This window comes from Hippopotamus amphibius, chromosome X (assembly GCF_030028045.1).
Source record: "Hippopotamus amphibius kiboko isolate mHipAmp2 chromosome X, mHipAmp2.hap2, whole genome shotgun sequence".
Taxonomy (NCBI): domain Eukaryota; kingdom Metazoa; phylum Chordata; class Mammalia; order Artiodactyla; family Hippopotamidae; genus Hippopotamus; species Hippopotamus amphibius.
The window spans coordinates 55934657-55955969 of NC_080203.1; the positions used below are offsets into that span (position 1 = coordinate 55934657).

General features: G+C 33.3%; 1 protein-coding gene across 6 annotated transcripts in view; it reads right to left on the reverse strand.

The window, feature by feature from the left end:
- PCDH11X (protocadherin 11 X-linked) overlaps window positions 1-21313 on the reverse strand; it is a 754051-nt gene that overhangs the window by 190438 nt on the left and 542300 nt on the right. For all 6 annotated transcript variants that reach the window (XM_057718183.1, XM_057718189.1, XM_057718188.1 and 3 more), the window contains one exon: window positions 11784-11982. In XM_057718183.1, coding sequence (XP_057574166.1) covers window positions 11784-11982 — 199 coding nt within the window. The remainder of the gene's footprint in view (window positions 1-11783; window positions 11983-21313) is intronic.

A 21313-nucleotide genomic window follows, 5' to 3' on the forward strand; every position in this document is an offset into this window, starting at 1 on the left:
TTGGTTACATGCAAAAGTAATCAAATAAAACAGTCTAGCACCCCACATTCAATAGGAAACAACTGTCTCTTTGCATGTACTTTTTGTCACTTTCTCAACTTCTTTATTCAGCTTCCTCATAAGAGTTCACAGAAATCAGAACATCAACACTAGCAGTGATCCAGGATTCTTAATCAGCTTGTATGTAAGGGAAAGCTTAATGACTTCATGTGCACAAAAGATGTTCGCTGACTCAATCAGTTGACTGTGCAGCTAGTGCTCTACTTTGCTAATACCCTCTCTGCCCTGTTGTTCTGATAAGTTTCTCAAAAATTAAGAGCCTGTATATAGCTGGACACCTAGAATAAAAGAACATTTATCCTCACCTGGGTGACATGGTGGCATATAAATAGAATGTATTGTTTTTCAAATTGGAATTGTCAAAAAAATAAGATGTGTGCACTTGTGTGTGTATGTGTGTGTGTGTGTGTGTGTACATATGTGCGTATGAATAGACAGTAAGGAAAGACAATCTTTTGGTGGAAGAGTCAAGTGAGTATACACTAAAACTTCAAAACTATCTAGAAAGGTCCTCTACACTTCAGTACAAGAATTTTCCCAAAATGTATACAATACAAACTCTAGTATGGTAAATTTTGATATACCTTAAAATATAGCATAACCTCCACTGAGGCTTTATCACAGATCATCATAAGTTATTTTAATGCCTTAATTCATCAAGGCCAGTTGTTGCACTGCTCTCCCTCATCTCTATTTTGGTCAGCTACTCAACACATTTGTTAGAACTTTGCTTATCAATGTGTGGTTCCCACACTAGCAGGATCGACATCACCTGGGGGCTTGTTAGAAATGCAGAACCTGATTCCCACACCAGACTACTGTGTCTACATTTTAACAACATCTCCAGGTGGTGTGTGTGCAAATGAAACTTTGAAAAGTACTGTGTGAGAATGTGCACTATCCCAAAAAAAATCCTGTAAAATGCTTTAAGTACATGTATATATTCAGATACATGTGCACACACTCCTTCAATACAACAATGCTGTGAGACAGCTATTATCATTGCCATTTTAAAGATGAGGAAAACTAAGGCACAGGGAGCTTAAATGTCTTGCCAAATGTTATATCACTAGTGAGTTGCAGGACTGAGAGTCTAACCAAGCAGTCTGGCCCCATCCCATTAGAATGCTTCTCTTCATAACTAATTATTTAATTTTACATATTACAACAGCAACTAGGCTCACTTGTAGACATGTCTAAAACAGAAATGGGAGAAAAATATATCTGCACTTCATCTTAATGTATTTTTTAAAATCTTCTGAGCGTTAAAATTCTTCAATTTCAGTTTAAAAAAAAACCTATCTGGAAGTGGGCAAAGAAAATCAATGTCTTTTAAAATCAAAATCTCTTAAGGTCTTAGCTTGAATTTGCTCCAATATTTCTTTCTTTTTGCAAAAATAGTACTGCTGAAACAGCTCAGAAAACTCAGTTTAAAATGTGTGATTAAGTTCACCTATGCAATGGTCTTTCACTCTTTGTCCTGAAAGCAATCTGCTTTTTTCCTATATTGAGTGATAATGTATAGATAGATTCACTTCAGACTATTGGGTATTATGGGATCTTTCTAGATGAAAGGTATTTTTTACTTAGCCACAGTTCATACCCTTTGAAACCCTGAGGGGATATATCAAAGAGTTACATGGGTATTGAATTGGGTTCAGTGTGTTTAAGATCTTTCCTCATGATATTTGGATTTCAGAGATTATATTTTAGAAGCTAAGCTGTTCTGCAAAAAGGTAATGGCTAGTTCTTTCAGAAGGGAAGTCTTAATAGTTCAATATGATGCCACTTTTAATTGGAATTTCAATATTTGGATTTACTTCTGGTTGAATCCCAAAACTCCAATTTTCTACTTGAATGAAAACAGATAGTTTCTCAAAGTTTTTGATATATCCTTTTCTCCTGTGCAATTCAACTCAGAATCAACGCTGGGAGGAGAGGACAAAACATTAGCAAACATTAGCATAGCAATGTTTGCAATAGTTCTAAACTTGTAACACTTTCTAAACTTGTAAAACTACCTTTTATAGAAAATGATCTCTAGGAAAAAACAACTAGAAACAGCTCAATAAAAAAACATGATGATCCAACAACTGAAAAGGCCTTTGGTGCTTTCATATTTCAAAAACGGTTCTGATGAGTACTACATCCTTGTAACTAGAGTCTGAATTAAGCAAAGAATCCCTGAATTTCTTGTTAATATTTAACTTAGTCTTAAATAATTTGCTACACTAAAGATAAAATTGGTACATTCTTTAAAATGACTTAGATAGCATGTATGTGCCTCTGTAAAACTGGCTTCTCCTTCAAATCAAAGCCAAGAAGTATTTATGCATTATGAGGACACACATTTTGCAAAGAGATAAGCAGGGTGTAGTTAAATAAAACTACCAATTAAGAAAGAATTGTGCAATTCAGTTTTAGATCAATTTACATGTATAGATCTACACGTAAGTAAATCTGATCTGACCCCAGCCCTGGAAAACTAGGCCATTAAAACAAAAATGATAGTGTGCCAGTGAGCCTTGTACTATACCACTGATGAGCCAAAAAACAGGAGTAGAATATTAAAAAGTCAAGTAAAAATAATTGTTTTTTACATGCTTAGATAATTTTGAGCTCTAAAAATAATGCATTTGTGAGACCAAAAAGCATTTTGCTCAAAATATTTTTTTTAATTTCAAAGTGACTTTCTTAATCCAGAGGATTAATTTCCATGTCATCAATTTAGTATAAATAAAAGCAAACATACTTTCTAAATAAGACAAACTTCTTCACATAATTTAAAATTTGAGCAGGGTACAGCTCCTTTTTTTGCTCCTAAAAGTTATCCTGCTTTTATCTCTAGTTCTGATCATTGTCCATAAGAGACTATTATAATATTTTCTCCAAATATTTTTACTATATGACACACTATTAACTCAGTAGACTTGAGTCTATCAAAATCACTTCCCTATTAATTATAACTTCAACATTCTGCTAGGGAATTGACGTAGGATAGGATGACAGGAACTTCAGAATGGAGGAAGAGTTGCATTTTCAGCAGAAAGGATGAGGGATATGTTCACATATTCTTTCTGTGTTTCACCCCCTTGAGATTCTTTTAATGTACTTTTCACCATATTCAGAGGAAATTAACCTTGTACAATTCATTATTAATCCCAATTTGCTCTGTACGTAGTACACACACACACACACACACACACACACACACTCAAAAATTTATGGAAGATAATCATGGTAAAGATTAGGTAGCTTTCCTGACATAGCGATCATTAACATTCAGCACGTTTGCAATTTTCCCTTTAAAACTTTCACTGGTTAGCACTAATAGTAATTTTAGAAATGATCAGTCCATATTGCTCAATTGCCTTTCAGTTGTGTAAGATGCTAAATGGGAAACTTCTTAAAATTTTAATACAGGGCCTCATCACATATATTAAACATTTCCATATGGATATATTATAACATTCCCCTTGAGGGATGGTAAATATTTAAATATTATACTTGTCTATTCTCAACAAGTTGCTTCATTTGAATTACAAAAAGTAGCTGCTTACCAACATTAGTGACTCTCCTAGTTTAGAACATGATAAACATTAAATCTTGGTTTAGGACACTAAGCTATTGCTTAAAAGGCTTAAATCTCAGTTCTCTCATTTGCATAATGAGGGAGTGGGACTAAATGGCATTAAGGTCCCTTAGGGCTCTGGAATTCAAAGACTATATAAATGGTAACAGCTGAACATGTACATTTTGCGATTTTAATAGTTACAAAATTATGACCATAGATGGTATGTAAGAGATCAGTATAATCCCCTTATCTTATAGCTAAGGAAAAGAAGACACAGTAAGGTTAAAAGGCCTGTCCAAGGCTACATAGTTAGTTAAATGCAGTGCCTGAATTAGAACCCTGTAATATGTACAATGATGGCCTAAATGAGATGATCTGCTGTGGTCTGTGGTAAAAATATTTCATGAGTAGTGATTATAAAATGAAGTATTACAGTAAAACTATTAACCAACATCCAAATTCTTTAAAATTATGATTTGCATAGATATCTCAAAGTAATATTTAAAATCATCTGTTTTCTCATTGCTTTTGAAAGCTATACACATAACAGGAGAAGAAATTTCTGAGAAAAAATATTTAAAGGCTAATTTCATATATACAACTTAGAAGAACTTTTCTTATGTAACCTATACATTTTTCCAATATAAGATTTATAATAATAAAGTGCCAGATGATCATGTGCTTTATTTTTATTTTAGTAGAACTGGGACAAAAAGTACTAAGATTATTGATTAATATGGGGGAAAAATTGGTTCAGCAACACTGTCAGCTCTATTCTATTCTCTATTGGGGATCTTCAACATTCAATAAAGATATAAATTAACAAATTGCAGAAATCATAGTAAGACAGATTGTCTATAATTATTCATTATTTAACGATGATATACTCACTAGTTGAGTGTTCTGTTTATGCAAGCAGTTATGAGACTTGCAAGTTAGTGTACAACTTAGAAGTGTCATAGGGACAAAATACATTGCTAAAGTGCTTCTCATTCATTAAAATTTATAAGTTATTTTAAGATAAGAAATTGGTCTGTGGCTAACACTACTAAATAGTCCAAGTCACCCAAAAGCTGCATCTTGCATGACTGATTGTATTATTTTTCAAAGAACTACAAAAAAGAACAAATGGCAAACATTCTTGTTTTATAAGCAAAGAAAAGTGAGGAGTGAGAGTAAGATAGAAGAAGCAGAAGAAAGGCAGAATAAGGTCATAAAAAGAACTGCCTCATGGCTCATAAATAGTAGAATATAAATATCAAATGAACTTTATTATATGGTATGGGTAGCCTAATAAAAATTTAGATGCAAAGGAAGGCTTATTGTGAAGAAAAGTCCACCTATTCTCTGTCACTGAAGGTGGTTTTTCAAGCTTACTGACATTCCAGGCCTTATGGCATTGGCTTTCAATTGGAAGCTTGTGCCAAGCTCCTAGTGCTTGTCACTTTCAAACAAAAAAGACAAGAGATTGCTTTACTTAGAGTGGCCTGCTTTTGACTGATAAACATCTATCTAATCCATATTAGACTGAAGATACTAAAGATACACTTATCTTAGAGGCTGTCACCCAAATGGAATCCTGTAAATGTCTACAAGTTTCCAACTTTAGGGATATACTTTTCATTTTGATCCATGAGTTTTTGACTTTTTTTTTAGATTATCTCTAGTATAAATCCTTCATTGCCTTCACAAAGCCTAGATACTCCAAATGAGATGTCATTTTTCAATTGGTTTGTACGGTGACTGCATTTCCTGTTTAGGAAAGTTAGCTATGATAGGATGGTATAGTAAGACTTGTTTCACCCATTTTCTTATTATGATATATATTTTAACTTCCCTAAGTTTGAACAGAAAAACATTGACTTTCAAAGCATGTCATTTTAAGTGATAAAATTAATACAAATTACAGAGCATTTGCCACTAGATCACTGTTTATATCTGCCTAAGCTCATTTAGTATACAAACTACTATCAAGTGTGCCTTATTCTTTCCCAAGCAATGGCAGACAGCTGAACTCTTGGGTGGGCCCATTCTTTCTAATCTATTTATATACACTATTATTTATAACATCACAGGGACTAAAATGAGCTGGTAGTCACAGACAGTATTTATGACTGCACTGATTTCCCTCTGAGAATGAGTAAAAGTGATTTTGATATTGTTGTTAGCTTAGAAAAATATTACTCTATGTGAAGGATTTTGTTTTTATTTCAACAGAAAGATAAGCTAAAAGTTGTCTATTGGCAAGACAGTGAAAATTAGCAGACATTTGTCTTATACCTTCAGAATCCAGGAGCACTGAGTTCAGTCCCTTTCTCCAAGTAGGACAAAACAAATAGAATTGATAGCTGGTAATGTCACTCCTTAGAAACACTGATTGATTTATCTTTCAAAATCCATGACTTCAGGTTGGTTGAGCTGATTCAAATTATTTATTTATTTTACTTTTCCCTCCCTGGACTGACACTACTATACAGGCTAAGAATGAACACAGTTTTAGGAAACTATCTTTCAAATACATAAGCCAACTGAGACAGAATTGGCCTGGGTGGATAATTAACCTTTAAAAGGAGCATAACTTCTCTTCCTTAATTTGAGTGCATTTCCTATTTGTTTCACATAACAATATTAACAAAATGATGCCATTCACTTTTCTTTTTGTTGTAGTATGGGAATTGATGTGTGGCTTTGCTCAAAATGCATTTACAAAATTTTTGGAGGATTTATGAAGTCAAATTTCCTAGGTATTTGGCAACAAACAAAAGTACCTAATTAACACTAATATGGGTAATGTTTGCTAAATTATAGATTTAGATGATATTCTGTGGCATCTTTTGGAAAAGTAATGGCTACTGTCCCCTTAAATATGTAAGCCATTATTACTCTTCTTTCTAACAAACTGAATGGTATTTTCTCATTGAATTTTTCAGATGAATAATTAACACAGTACTAGTATATCAAATTTGCCTGAAAAAAAATGTTTGGGTAGTTTTATTTTGCTTTTAGCTATCTGACTCTCTAATGTTCTTAATTATGAAGGGCTGGGATTTAATGATCCATCATTAGGTTAGTCTTTTAAAGTTTCATAGTTGTTGTTTTACCAATTTCTACATTTAGAATTAGATATTCAACTAATCAAACATTCAACTAATAATTACCATGGTGTTATTCATGTCAACAGTCTTAGCAGAACAAGACAAAATTTTGCATTTCTCTGAGTAGTACTCTAGTCAATCAAATTGGTCTCTGACTTTCTATACCAATCAATTAGATTACTTGTAGAGGATCAATCAAAATGTGTTACCAGAGACAGATTAATTACTTCCTTTTTTGTGAATTAATTAGTACCATGCTAGAGTGCTAAGCAAACCTGATCTAGTGAAAGGAAAATGAATGTCAAAGAGATGTGTTAACCTGAGATATACTCTAGCAGAAAGATTTATTTTTAAATTAATGAAAAATATATTCCTCTTTATTTTAAATGTAGAACTTCTTTAGCTTTAAATGTTCTTGAAATTCTGTTTTTTTTCTTTTGCATCAGAGAAATGAGTGAAGTAAATGAAAAACATTACAAAACACTTTTTGAAAAAGTTGATGAAATTTTACACCTATTTTGTTACTTTAAATTCAAATTTTAGCCAACAGACCAGCTATAACATTTTTAGAGTGACTTTATGTGTGAAACGACCAAATCCAATGAAGAGATTTCAAAAAATGCAGATGACATAACTTTTGCAGTTCAAAATCATTAAAACACAGATTAAACAAAGTATTTTTCCCCTTCATTTAGGAGAATTTTCTCTGAAAATGAACTGTTACCGCTGGTAAACTGAAGACTGACTTGAATCTCTTTAGTAAGTTTTTTTTCACCATTTCTCTTCCAAAGAAACATGGATGTTATCTATGATCAGTCAAATTATAATGAAGGCTTCCTAGGAGGTGCAGTGGTTGAGAATCTACCTGCCAATGCAGGGGACACAGGTTCAATCCCTGCTCCAGGAAGATCCCACATATTGTGGAGCAACTAAACCCATGCACCACAACTACTGAGCCTGAGCTTTAGAGCCCATGAACCACAACTATTGAGCCCATGTGCTGCAACTACTGAAGCCCACACACCTAGAGCCTGTGCTCCACAACAAGAGAAGCCCTGGCAATGAGGAGCCTGCATACCACAACGAAGAGTAGCCCCCACTCACCGCAACTAAAAAGAAAGCTCATGCATAGCCAAAAAGACCCAACACAGCCAATAAAATTAATTAATTAATTAGAAAATTATATGATCAGTCAAATTATAATATGCCAGAAATTTAGAAGTAGTTACCCTTTTCACTCCAACTCACCCATAGCGAGAGAATAGCACTTCATCCTTTATTTAAGGCACACACACACACATATTCTGACTTCATGTGTATGAACTATTCATAAATCTCTGAAGGTTAATGTGATAGACCTTCGTTAATATTTTCATGTGTCTCAGAACTTACTCTAAATTATATCAGAGCAATGTTTTACAAAAGAAAGTTAGAAAGTTATTTTTGTCTTTTCTTCATAAGTTATATTTTACCTGATGCTACTTGTAAATAAATATATGTATGAACATAGGGCCATATGTAATTTAGTGTGTTTAGAGTAGTCCCAAGAGGATCACACTGTCCTCAAATCTCTCAATTAATACTATGTCTTAATATATAAAATTCTCAGCAGTACACAATCACCCTCTGCTGTCTACTAGGGCCACAGTCTTGCACGTCTCAACAAGATTCTTTGAAAATGCAAAGACATAATCTGTTACAGTGTTCATAGTAACCCAGAAGCAACCAATAATGTTATTTATGAGCTGGATTTCTGTTTGTTTATGTTTTTAACCTAGTTAGCTAGCTTCAAAGAGCAGGGTTCATCTGAAATGGTACATATAATTTGATGGGGTTATGATGGGAGGAAAGCTCTGGGACATAGGTTGTTAGCCAAGGAAGAAAAAACTGCATAGAATGGCATTCATCAACCCTCATACCAAAGGCTAAAGTCAGGAGATGGCAAGTGTGAAATTTAAAAATTCAAAAAGCCTTCAAATGGAATGAGACAGAATGTTTTATTGAACTTGTCTCCTGAGAGAGAAATAATTGGACTGAGTTTGCTTGTTTTTTCTTTATCTTAAAAAGGAAAATTAATATTCTTGGCAAAAGACTCAAGAGAATGAATCACATAATTTCTTCTTCTAATCAGCAGATTTTTATCAACCTGGGAACTGTATATTCAACTAGTATTAATAAATCCCTTTAGCAAATTTTGGAGAAAATCTTATTCATAAAAGTTGTATTTCTATCTGTTTTTGTGAACTTACAGAGAATTTTCAGAACTATGTACTATTTTAGGCAATTCATTAGCAGAAAAGGAAGCAGATTGAGGATGTAATGCATTTCAAAATATGAAATGAGAACTGCATAAATTAATTCTATTGCTTAAGGACAGCATTTATTTCCCCTAACGGTTTACATTCTTATTTGTAGTGCTATTGACTAACACTGCACAGTTTATTGGCATCTGCTCCATATCACAAAACCCATTATTATGTACTATTTCAGAGCTATAGAGCTTCTTTTTGAAGAATCAGAGTACCTTATTATCTGTAGTAGCCTAAGGAGATTATTTAGCTATGGCAAATTTTGCATCAGCTATTTTTTTCCTTTTTAATCAAAACACACATGCATATGTTAAAAATCTCTCTAGTATGCCATATTAAGATAATAGAACTTTATTTAAAGTGAAATGTTGTGCTTCTGCACTTGTATTAAGGTCATTTATTGTCCAAAATGGACAAAATTCTCTTGGAACATGGTTTAGGCGGAAGTTTCTGGTTCCAAGTTAGAGTAGGTAGCAAATATGACTCATAGTAAAAATAAACTTTAAGCATTAACCCATAAATATTGTTAGACTTATACAGAAGTGGATATTCATTTTTAATTATCTCTACCTTTTGCATAAGTTTATTAAAATAACAAATAGTAAAAATGTATTATTTGTATTACCATTATTATTGCCTACAGCCACCCCAATTTTAAAATAAAGCATAATTAATAAAGGATTTCATTAAGTTGAAATTTGCCATTGCTTCATCCTGTAGAGTAATTATGAACAAAATATTTAGTAGTTAAAATTACAGTGTCAATATTATTAGAGAGGAGAAATGTTTAGTCCCTGGTAGAAACAAGCTTTAAAAATAAAGCTTTTAAATATATCAGCTCATACATTGTAACTAACACTTGCACTCTTTTTTTTTTTTTGAAATACAGTTGATCTAGTGTATTATATTAGTTTCAGGTGTACACTGTACACTTTACTAGTAAAATCAACTCCTATAAAGAACTCTGCATTTGAATATTTTTCAACAACTTACTAATAGATATAACTGAGATAAATAAAACTGTATTTAATTTTAAATGTTTTATAATAAGTTCTAACCCATACCAATTCTGCCCCTATTGCTATCAATAATATACCATCTTAGTCTCATTCAGCTTGAAAATTTATTTCAGGGTTAGAGCCACACTGTGCATGTTTACTCTGAGTTTATTCTTTAATTGTTGCTATACAGTCCTCCAAGAAAAGGGTTTAATAACACTTCATATGCAAAGGAATCAATTTTCTCTAGTTTATAAAAATGAGCTTATTTCATCTATATATTTCTATCCTTTAACAAAGTAGCGATAGGCCTACAATTAAAATAATTTATGAAGTAAAAAAGAGCAAAGATTCCTTTGCTTCATGCATATTTGTTACTTATGACCATATTCTTATTAGAAATTGGCTCTGAGTTCATTATAGCAGAAGATATAGTCAGAGCCATGTATTTCTACCAGAAGTCACTATGTCATGTTATAAGTAAATGAAAGGTAGATTATTGTTGCATATTATAGAAGAATTTTTCATCCTCAGATTGAATGCTGATAAATTGTTTTAAGTATAAAATTGAATACAGTGATTGATGTTTAGGACTTTCTGAGTTTGGTGCCTAAAAAGTCTCTAAAATAGTTACATAGAAAACACCATTAATATCCAGTGTCTGCTTTTGTAGAGAGAAAAGTGTTGTTATGCTGTCCTCAGTTCTGTATGCTTAGTCTTAAACTACATTCTGATGTTTAACCAAAATATTTTCCTTATTTTTTTGAGTTTAAAAAATAGGCATGAAAACACAATGATGGGGAAGCCATATTGTCCTCAAACTAAGCTTTATTTAAATTATGTATCCATACACTCCATAACTCTCAAAATACATTTCAAAATTTCTATTTTATGTTAACTTATTTTGTACATTACATGGTCCCTTTCTTCTTCTTTTTTTATACCTATGACTCTATCACATATACGGTATGCCCTTTTGGACCTACACAGCTTTATGTACATAAAACATATATGAGGCAAATTATAATTCTTCAAATACAAGAATCTTCTGAAATAAGTATAATCTTATCAAATTTTGCATTTCCCAAAATTATGAAGAAGTAGGGATGTTCAGGATACATGTTCAAGATAATAAATTTAATGAACTCCTCTATCTAGTATCAACTTCATGATCCTTTTTAAGAGTTCAACATCTTTGGGTTGTGCAAAATATAACCTTTAATGCCTTCAGCCTGAAGACAAAATCTGAATGCCTTTCTAAACAGTAACATGGCTTAAGGCATGTGGTTTCAATACATTATTGAAAACCTCAGACCAGTTCTACCTTGGAGTTGGGATCTCTTATTTCCTCAAAAAACAATTAATTGTCTGTGATTCGTATCTCTATTAAAAATTAAAAATTAAATCTAAAAAATGCTTCATATGAATTATAAAAATATTTTACCTGTACAGAAATAAGTTAAATGAATAAAATAAACTGGCTGATTATATATATATATATATATATAAAATAGGGAATTCTATCTACACCTAAACAAAATGACATTAAATTTCAAAGTAGATGTGATCCCATATTTCAAAAATGATAAACTTCTGCAGATATTCCTTCCACCTAATTCTATATTTTTACCTTTTAAAAATGTGTTACTAACATAATTAAATGGCCAATGTTATTATGGCTATAGTTGCATGACTTGCAAACACAATAAGCCCATTTATACTGCAGAACTAAGGAGGTGTCACTTACTGGATTCAGGATCAGAGTTGCCATCCCCTTCAGTGCGGTTGTTGGGTGCAACATGATCAAAGTACTCCTCCTGAGGATAGCCAAGGGGCAGGGCATGGGATGTGCTGGTAAGGCTGCCTATATCATGGTCTCCCAGTCCACCATCACTGCTGCTTTCCTGAGAGCCTTCTGGTAGGTGAAATGTGACACGCCGCTGGGACTGAAAGGAAGACCGAAAATTACAGGGTTTCAACTATGATCTGAATAATTGCTTAATGCATCCAATTTAGAAAATGTATTATTTCAGCTATCTAGTGAAGTCACATTAACATTATCTTGAGTTGTGAACAATTTCAGGCTTTTGTGAGCAGTTAGCTCTGTGTTCAAACCTGCTTCACCTGGCAGCAGAATTGCTTTCATTATATTTTTAAACAGGGCACATTCAGTTGCAGAATAAAGTCAACTTGTTCTAAAGCAAGAGGCGGTCACCCTTATAGACATTTGAGCACATTGGAAATTCTGATCATCATTTTAACATAGATTATTTTTAACTATAACTTGACAAGATTTCATTTTTTTAATAATAAGCTTGAATAAATATAACAAAATTTTATTGCTATATCTGTAAGAGTCTGGCAGGCTGAAACAGTAAATAATAATACAAATTTATTCAATCATGTAGGCTTATAAATTAAAATTACAAATCATCTTCTCAAAGAATCTTAGGGGCAAGATTTTGAATTGGAATTCATTTACATTGATTCTACACTTTAAAAAATAAAAACTACATGGTATGGAAAACAGTTGATAATTATAAAAGCAAACTATAAAGATCATCGCTGATGGTAATTATAGAAGAATATAAAAAACATATACATGCCAACATATAAAGATGAAGCATTTGATTCATGACATTCAATAGGGTAATAACTCCACCAGATGTAGCAGTAATTTTGTTTGCAGCATTGCTATATGTAGTAGCTAGTCTCCAAAGATAGTCCTGACAACAGACCTCACCTCTTAGTATTCAGACCCTCATGTAATTATCTGCCACAATGAATATGGATAGGCCCTGTGTAACTGAACCTTGCAGCTTCTGCCTTGCTCCCTTAGAATACTTATTTAGGAAAATCAGCTGAGCTAAAATAAGTCTGACTACTGGGAGACTGCCATATTGTGAGGAAGCTCAAGCTGCCCATGTGGAAAAACTGTAGAAAGAAAGTACAATACAATACCTAGAGAGGCCTAGCTGCTCCAGCCACTCAAGTTCAGGTGCCAAATATGTATGTGAAGAATCCATTCTGGGCATTGAACTTATGGCTTCATTTGCGCCATCCATCCCAGCCATCTCCAGACATTTGAGCTACCCAATTTGAGATACCAATAATCATGGAGCAGAGATAGCAATCTCTGCTGTACACTACCTAAATACCTGACCTAAAAAACATAAAATACAATTGATTTTTGTTTTATGCTCCAAAGATTAAGGATAGTTTCCTATGTAACAATAGATCAACTAAAACATTTAACTACTAGTAGTATGAAAGATGCAATTTAGAGATAATTATTTAAGAAATTTATACATATCAAAGGGTACACATAATTAGGTACTAGAAATTTCCATGAGAGAGTACATATACTTTCACAAGTTCAGGCTTGACAGTCAGCCATTTCATCAGATGTTAATATTGCTATAGACTATATGCTTGTGTCCTCTCAGAATTCATATCTTGAAACCTAATCCCCAACATAATAGCATTTGGAGGTGGGGTCTTTGGGAAGTGATTAGGTTATGAAGATGAAGCCTTCATTAATGGGGGATTAGTGTCCTTATAAAAGCAGCCCAAGAGACCTTCCTCCCCCTTCTGCCATGTCAGGACACAGTGAGCTAATTTTGTCAGTCCAGCAAAGCTGCATTTGACTGTTATCTCTTTAAGAAGGCATAGCTCATTTAGTTATAGATTAAGCCTCATTTAATTCCAAACATTATTTATAGCTGTGAATATATTTTCAGCCACTTCAAGTAAGATATAAGCATTTATATTCACAAACCTTTTAAAAATGCAAGAATTGGAAAAACAGGATTTTAAAATGCCTGAAACATTATATTGCAGACATTTATCTACAATTAGTTATTGTATATAACTTAAAGCCAAAATAATACTTGACACATAAATTTAAAAGTCATTGTATATAAAATAAGCCAGTTAGCATGAGACTAAATTACATTGGTTTCCACCATAATGCATAACTGTTAAGAGGTATATTCATTTTCTATTAAGACGTAAGTCATATATTTCAAGTGTTTTTCTCATTTAGCTTTTTCTAAAGTATTAGACCTAGATAATAGAATCTATAAATAGGAAAATGATTACTGCTGACAAAAATAAAAGAATTAGAATTTAACCTGTGCTAGTTAAGCATTGAGTCATATACCCTAATAACATTAAAATTGCCAGTGAATAGAAGGTAAATTTCTATCAATGATAGAAGTAGGGATTATATGTATACATTACTTCCTGATGTAAGAGAAATGGAGGATTGTGTTCAGTTGCTTATCTACACAGAAAAGAAGAAGGCATTTTAAGTCAAAAAGATATCCCATCCTATGACATCTGTAACTAGTAACAACTAAAATCCTTTGCAAAGGAATACCCTAAAGTGAATCTGTAATTAGCCAGGTCATGTACTGACCCCCAACTCTCTTGATACTTATAAGTTGAATCCCCTTAAGGGTACATAAGAGGGAATAAATGGGTTGGTAAGGACTTCCTTTAGTGAACACAACTATTTTATGTCCCTTCCTGAATGCCCATAAAACACCACAATCACCAGCATCCTGTTCCTGAAATGCAGTTCTTATACGTGACATTATTACATATACAACTTTGAGATTTCAGTCATATTAATAAACTCTCTTGTCTACATTAACTTTAAATATCAGAATGCCTCAAGTGGAAACCAAGGTATGTTGTTTGGTCATTACTGGCTCTGTATCATTTTAAAATAGTCTGAAGTTCAACTGAATACTGAGGATTTTATTTCTTTCTCAAAAGTTTATAGTCTAAAACATTTTTTACCTATTTCTATAATCCACAGAAGGCATTCAAATATCATTGATTAAATGTAGTATTCTGTTTCTTTTTTTATAATTTATTTTTATTGAAGTATATTTGCTTTACAATGTGTTAGTTTCTGCTGTACAATTAAGTGAATCAGCTATATGTATACATATATCCCCTCCCTCTTGGACCTCCCTTCCACCCCCACCATCCCACCTATCTACGTCATCACAGAGCACCCTGTGCTATACAGCAGGTTCCCACTAGCTACCTATTTTACACATGGTAGTGTATTCATGTCAAACCTAATCTCCCAATTCATCCCACCATCCACTTCCCTCTCTGTGTCCACATGTCAATTCTCTATGTTTGTGTTTCTATACCTGCCCTGCAAATAGGTTCACCTGTACCATTTTTCTAGATTCCACATAAATGCGTTAATATACAATGTTTGTTTTTCTCTTTCTGACTTACTTCACTCTGTATAACAGACTCTAGGTCCAGCCACATCTCTACAAATTACCAAATTCTATTTCTTTATTCAGTCAATTCACAAGAGGCTATTTATTGGCACATATATGATAAACTAGATTGTCCATCATTTTATAAAATCTCCATGAAATAGTTCCTTAAGTGAAATTGTTAGAATTTAATTTTTAAGGAATTGTTTTAAAAGGCTTCTGAAAATTTAATTTTTAATGGGAAAAGAACAGTTGACTATTTTTTCCTACAGTTACTTTAATGATTCCTACTTAAGCTTGCATTTTGCAATTTGTGACACTTCTAGATAGAACTGAACATAAAATAATTATATGAACTTAAAAATTTATGAATCCTTTGTAGTAAAATTTGGCAACCGGGTTTAACTCATTTGCCCTTTACTTTTTAATGTATGAATCCTTAATCTCTGATGGCACACTTTTCTGCTCAGATTCATAATGCAGAGATATTCAAAATACAGAGGTATTTTCCTTATACAATATATTTAGAAATATTAACTATTTCATGAAAATCATTCCTTAAGTTTCTCAAAGAGAAGACTGAATAATTCCCTTTTTTCAAGTGTTAACAGTGATTACTGTGCTATATAAAAGAGTTATTACATTAATGACCATGCTACAATTTGTCTGTCTGCCACCCTTCTAGGAAGCTGTGGCATTCAAATTAAAACAATCTATTGACTGCAACGGTGACTTTATGGGATGGAAATAAATCCTGGACTATTCATGAGCAAATGTCTGTACTGAAAGTGTAGTTATTTTTCTTCCAGTAAGAGAAAAATCTACAGACTGCCTCTCCCTATAATCTACATGCCTTCTTTTTAGCTCAAATCAATCAAAATCCCAGAATATATGAATGTTCAGAAATAATACTGGTGTCACCTAGATGAATCATTTACAAGCAAACTATCAAATTCCCAACATTCTTATGTCCATTATACCTCATGAAGGCGTAATTCCATACTAAACATCAGGTGAATATCGTTACATTTCCATAACATGATGCAAGTGGCATTTTAGAAAGGCTAATATGGCAACAGAGAAGCTGCAGAGAGATAGGCCAGCCTGTGAATCTCATTGTTGAATGCTTGAGTATCATGTTCTAGAGGGCTCATTACAATTACTTGTCAAAGTTTTCAAACTAATCATATAATCTTGTATTCCTCCTGATTCCAATTGTAATATACCCTGACCCAGTTTACCTTAGATTCACTGCCAACAGCAGGAACTCTGATTAGAAAGGGTAATCATAGGTAGGGTTACTATTTTTTAAGGATTACCATATGCAAGGGTGTTTTTGGTTTATATATAAAATGTTCTTGATATTAAACTATTTAATATATTTTAGGCTTCTGAATTCACATATTCTATAATAATCAACAGCTTCATTCTAGATGTCAGAGATAATCTGCATTTTCCGTTGGTCCGGTCTCTTTGCAAAATAATTTATAATTACTCAATTATATTATAAAGTTAAATGTGAAAATATCTTAGTTAGAAATTCAAATTGAAATTTTCACCAGAATTACATGGTTGGCACACATATCTTACAGCTCATAATTCACAGTGTAAAAACTCCCAGATGACATATTTTATAGTAGACTTTTACTATTTGACCCTATATTTTTTTTTTTCCTTTTAAAGAGTTTTATTGAGGTATAATTGATATACAGTAAACTGTATATATTTCAGTGTACAATTTGATATATTTTTCTTATTCATAATGTATATATGGCAGTCCCAATCTCCCAATTCATCCCTCCCTAATCCCCACTCCCACTTACCCCCCTTGGTGTCCATATGTTTGTTCTCTACATCTGTGTCTCTATTTCTGCCTTGCAAACTGGTTGATCTGTACCATTTTTCTAGACTCCACATATATGTGTTAACATAAGATATTTGTTTTTCTCTTTCTGACTTACTTCACTCCTTATGACAGCCTCTATGTCCATCCATGTCTCTACAAATGACCCAGTTTTGCTCATTTTTATGGCTGAGTAATATTCCATTGTATATATGTACCACATCTTCTTTATCCATTTGTCTGTCGATGGACATTTAGGTTACTTGACCCTATATATGTATTCATAAAACCTCCTACTTTTCCAACTCTTGCAGGATAGATCAGTTTACCTGATTGTTTTTTCATTCTTCCATCTCATAAAATTTGAAAGGTCTGTCTCATTTCTAATTTTCCCTTTCACATTATGTTCTTGACATGTTTACCCTTCAAGGCTTTTATTTTTTTAATGTCATAATTAATACTATAACTTATTACTAGTATATGCAGGAAGTTCTTCAAGATCTTCTCCAGAATCAGATCTTCTCTTAGCTCTATTTTGCCATGGATATTTTTCATGTCATTTGGTAATTTTTTTAATTTTATTTTATTTATTTAATTCTTGGCAATCATCAGACACATTCATTTGATGGTTAGAAGACCACATGACCTTTGATCAAGGCATCTTTCCTTGAGTCATGATTCATTTCAGCTTAATCACAACAGAAATAATCTATTTGTAGATAGGTACCATGATGAATTGTTAAATTGGCAATTGGCAGAGTTTTGTGAATTTGAATTTAAAACTGTGTGAGAAACTACAGTTGTGCGACTAACAATGAAAATAGAACATTGGAACTGACATGTGTACAAAAATTAAAATCAGATATTAAAATTGAAACCAGACCATTGCAATGGTCTCTAAGACAAAACCCAAGTATTAATTTAAAAAATAGACAAAACATCCCTACATTGTTTTTGGTGCAAACCACATGTAGATTTAGTGACTTACATTTAAATATATAAATTTTCATAGGACCTTCATTATCCAGAAGTAGTTATCTGGTAACCTCTGTGAACTACAGTTGGCACTCACCATTAGCATTTGCCATCTAATTCTACAAAGATTAACTCATGTGCTGCTAAAGCTGCTGACTGTCAATGCCCCACTAAAAGGTGTTCAGGATGGAGAGCTGAAATGAGGCACTCTGTGCTCTGTGAAAAACTGGCACAACAGATCTTTAAATATATATATATTAGGAGGCAACTTTATGGGCCCAATTCTTGTATCTCCTCATATCTAGAAAAACACTAAAATCCTTCATGCTGATGACTGCTCCTTGTGACTAGCAGTAACCTTCTATAAATAACATGTGTCAATTGCATGTTTTTCCCTTTCACCAAAACCACATGTATACTGATCTTCCCCCCTACCTTTTTGGAACAGTTTCTCAGAGCTAACTAGGATGCTGTCCCCTGGGCTGCAGTCCTCATTTTGCTTCAAATAAAACCAAACTCACAACTCTCACATTGTGCAATTTTTTTAAGTTGACACCTCAAACTATTCAAAAAACTGTCATGCCAAGATGTAAGAAAAAAAAAAAAAAAAAAAAAAAAGCATGCGAATGGGAATTGCTAAAATATTTATCACTAAGTTCATACTCAGAATCATATCTACCTTACTCTGCTTTTATATTTTACTTTAACATCTTTGATTATTTTATTCTCCAGCTCAAAATGTAATAGAATTATTGGTAGCTGCTGGAAATAAAAACAATGACAAAAGGAGAAATTTTCACCAGTTATTACTAGATCTGTCTTCTGTAGTTTTATTGAATAAATGTGATTCTTCTACATGACAAGCCTTCCAATGTTTGAAGATAGTTAAGGCTAATGTACTAATATTCCTATTCCAAGCTAAAATCTCCAACTTAATTTGGCATCTGTAGAGGAGCAGAATTTGCCACCCTGAAATATGTCTCCTTGGCATACTAATTACTTTAAACTGGTTATTTTCTAAGAAGCAGCAGACAAAGGAAAAACTCTGAAAATCAAGTAGGAGTTACTCTTTACAAGAAACATTTACATTTGTAAGGGAAATCTCCATTTGTAAGGGTTTCTCCCTCCCTGTACCTTGAAGAGAAGGATGACTAATCTTTAGAAACTCTTATCAATGGAGAATTCAATAACTTAAATTTGCACAACAACCTTTCTCTTATTTATTGTGTTTTGCTTAGTTACCTCCCATTACTGCCTCTCTCCCACCCAATAGCCTCTTTTGTCTTTAGCTGGAGATGGTATTTAAGGTGAGGGTTGCAGCCATTTTGGTAAGTTACTCAGTTCTCCTGAGTCTCTCCCATTTATACATGTTAGTAAACTTTTGTGTGATTTTTGTACTGTTAATCTGTCTCATGTCAATTTAATTCTTAGACCAGCTGGAAGAACCCAGAAGGGTAAAAGAAAAATTTCTCCTCTCTGACACTATTTTCAGACAGTTTACCATTTTGCTAACTCTTTTCCTTTTTGCCATTGTAATTTATTTACATAATTAACAAAGTCAGACCTTAAATATTTATCACTTTATTGTTGGTGATAATATGGACTTAGAAGATGGTGGCTTTTTAGATCACATATGATACAAATAATCATTTTATTTTTCATAATATTAGTCAATATTTAATATTTTCAAGTTGTTAAGTTGTTTGAAAATGTGTTTCCAAGACAGAAGTCACAATTTTGTTTTGAACGTTGCTTTGTCTCTGGTGTGACTTTTTTATATTTGCAAAATAACTCTTCCATTGCCATAGTTACACAACATGTCCGCTTAATTCATGCATTTTAAACAAACCAAATGTCATTCAAACAACAGATGGTTTCTGACTTGAATTATATAGGTTGGAACCATTATGTAGTATACAGTGAAAGATGAAAAACCTGGCATTGTCATTAATTGCATAAACACTTGGAATAAAATATTATCTTATTTAATGTTAGCAGAAATCACAACAAGAAACTATGTGATGGTGGTTAAATACCAGTTTAAAAACAATGATAAACTAGAAAATTTTCCTAATAAACTTGAAGAGTGTGCACACAAGCTAGCATAGTAATACATTTTTTAGTGTGTTGTACCAAACATTGGTAACCTGTTTGTTTTAGACCTTTTCAAGTGTACATAAAGCATGTTTAACTTCATCTTCTTTACCTGGTGCTCATCACAGCATATCAAAAACAACTGCTGCTCATGTCAAATGGGTCACATCCTGGAAATACATGAGATTAAAAGACGCATATTTCATTTTGTCAACTATAATTGGCATTCACCATTGGCATTTGCCATCTACCTCCACAAAGATTAAATCACGTGCTGCTGCAGTTGCTGACTGTCAACACCCCCCTGAAAGGTGTTCAGGGTGGAGAGCTAAAATGAGGCACTCTGTGCTCTGTGAAAAACTGGCACAACAGGTCTTTAAATAGTTAGATATTTTCAAGAGCCAAATTTATGGGCCCAATTCTTATATCTCCTCATATTTAGAAAACCACTAAAATCCTTCATAGTGACAACTATTCTTTGTGACTAGCAATAACCTTCTGTAAACAATATACGTTGATTGCATGTTTTTCCCTTTCACCAAAACCACATATATACTGATCTTCCCCCCTGCCCCTTTAGAACAGTTTCTCAGAGCTAACTAGGATGTTGTCTCCTGGGCTGCAGTACTCATTTTGCCCCAAATAAAACTCACAACTCTCATATTGTGCAATTTTTTTTTAAGTTGACAGTTTTGGTGACCACGAGTAAGGGACCCAGAGTGGACTTCTCTTCTTTGTCTGAACTGTATGAGGACATGGAGCCTTGGTACCTACAGATGCCCCTTGCGCCCATCCTCCTCCTTGGAGAGTTCAGGCGAATTTGGGTAAGTCTCTCCTGGTTCTCAGATCTCCTGTATTGGTTGATGATCCTGAGTTTTATCTGGTGGTGTAGCAGCTACCTGCCTCCTCCCAGTTGAAAGACACTGGGGAGGTGAGGGGGGCTGGTTGAAAGATACCAGGGAAACACCCACCCAGGGGAAAGATACTGGGTGGGGCTCAGTTGAAAGGTACTGAGGAATACCCACCCAGGTGAAAGATACTGGGAGGGGCCTGGTTGAAAAATACCAAGGTTTGCTCAGTTGTATGAGACAGAGTGGTCTGTGCTGAATGGTTAGA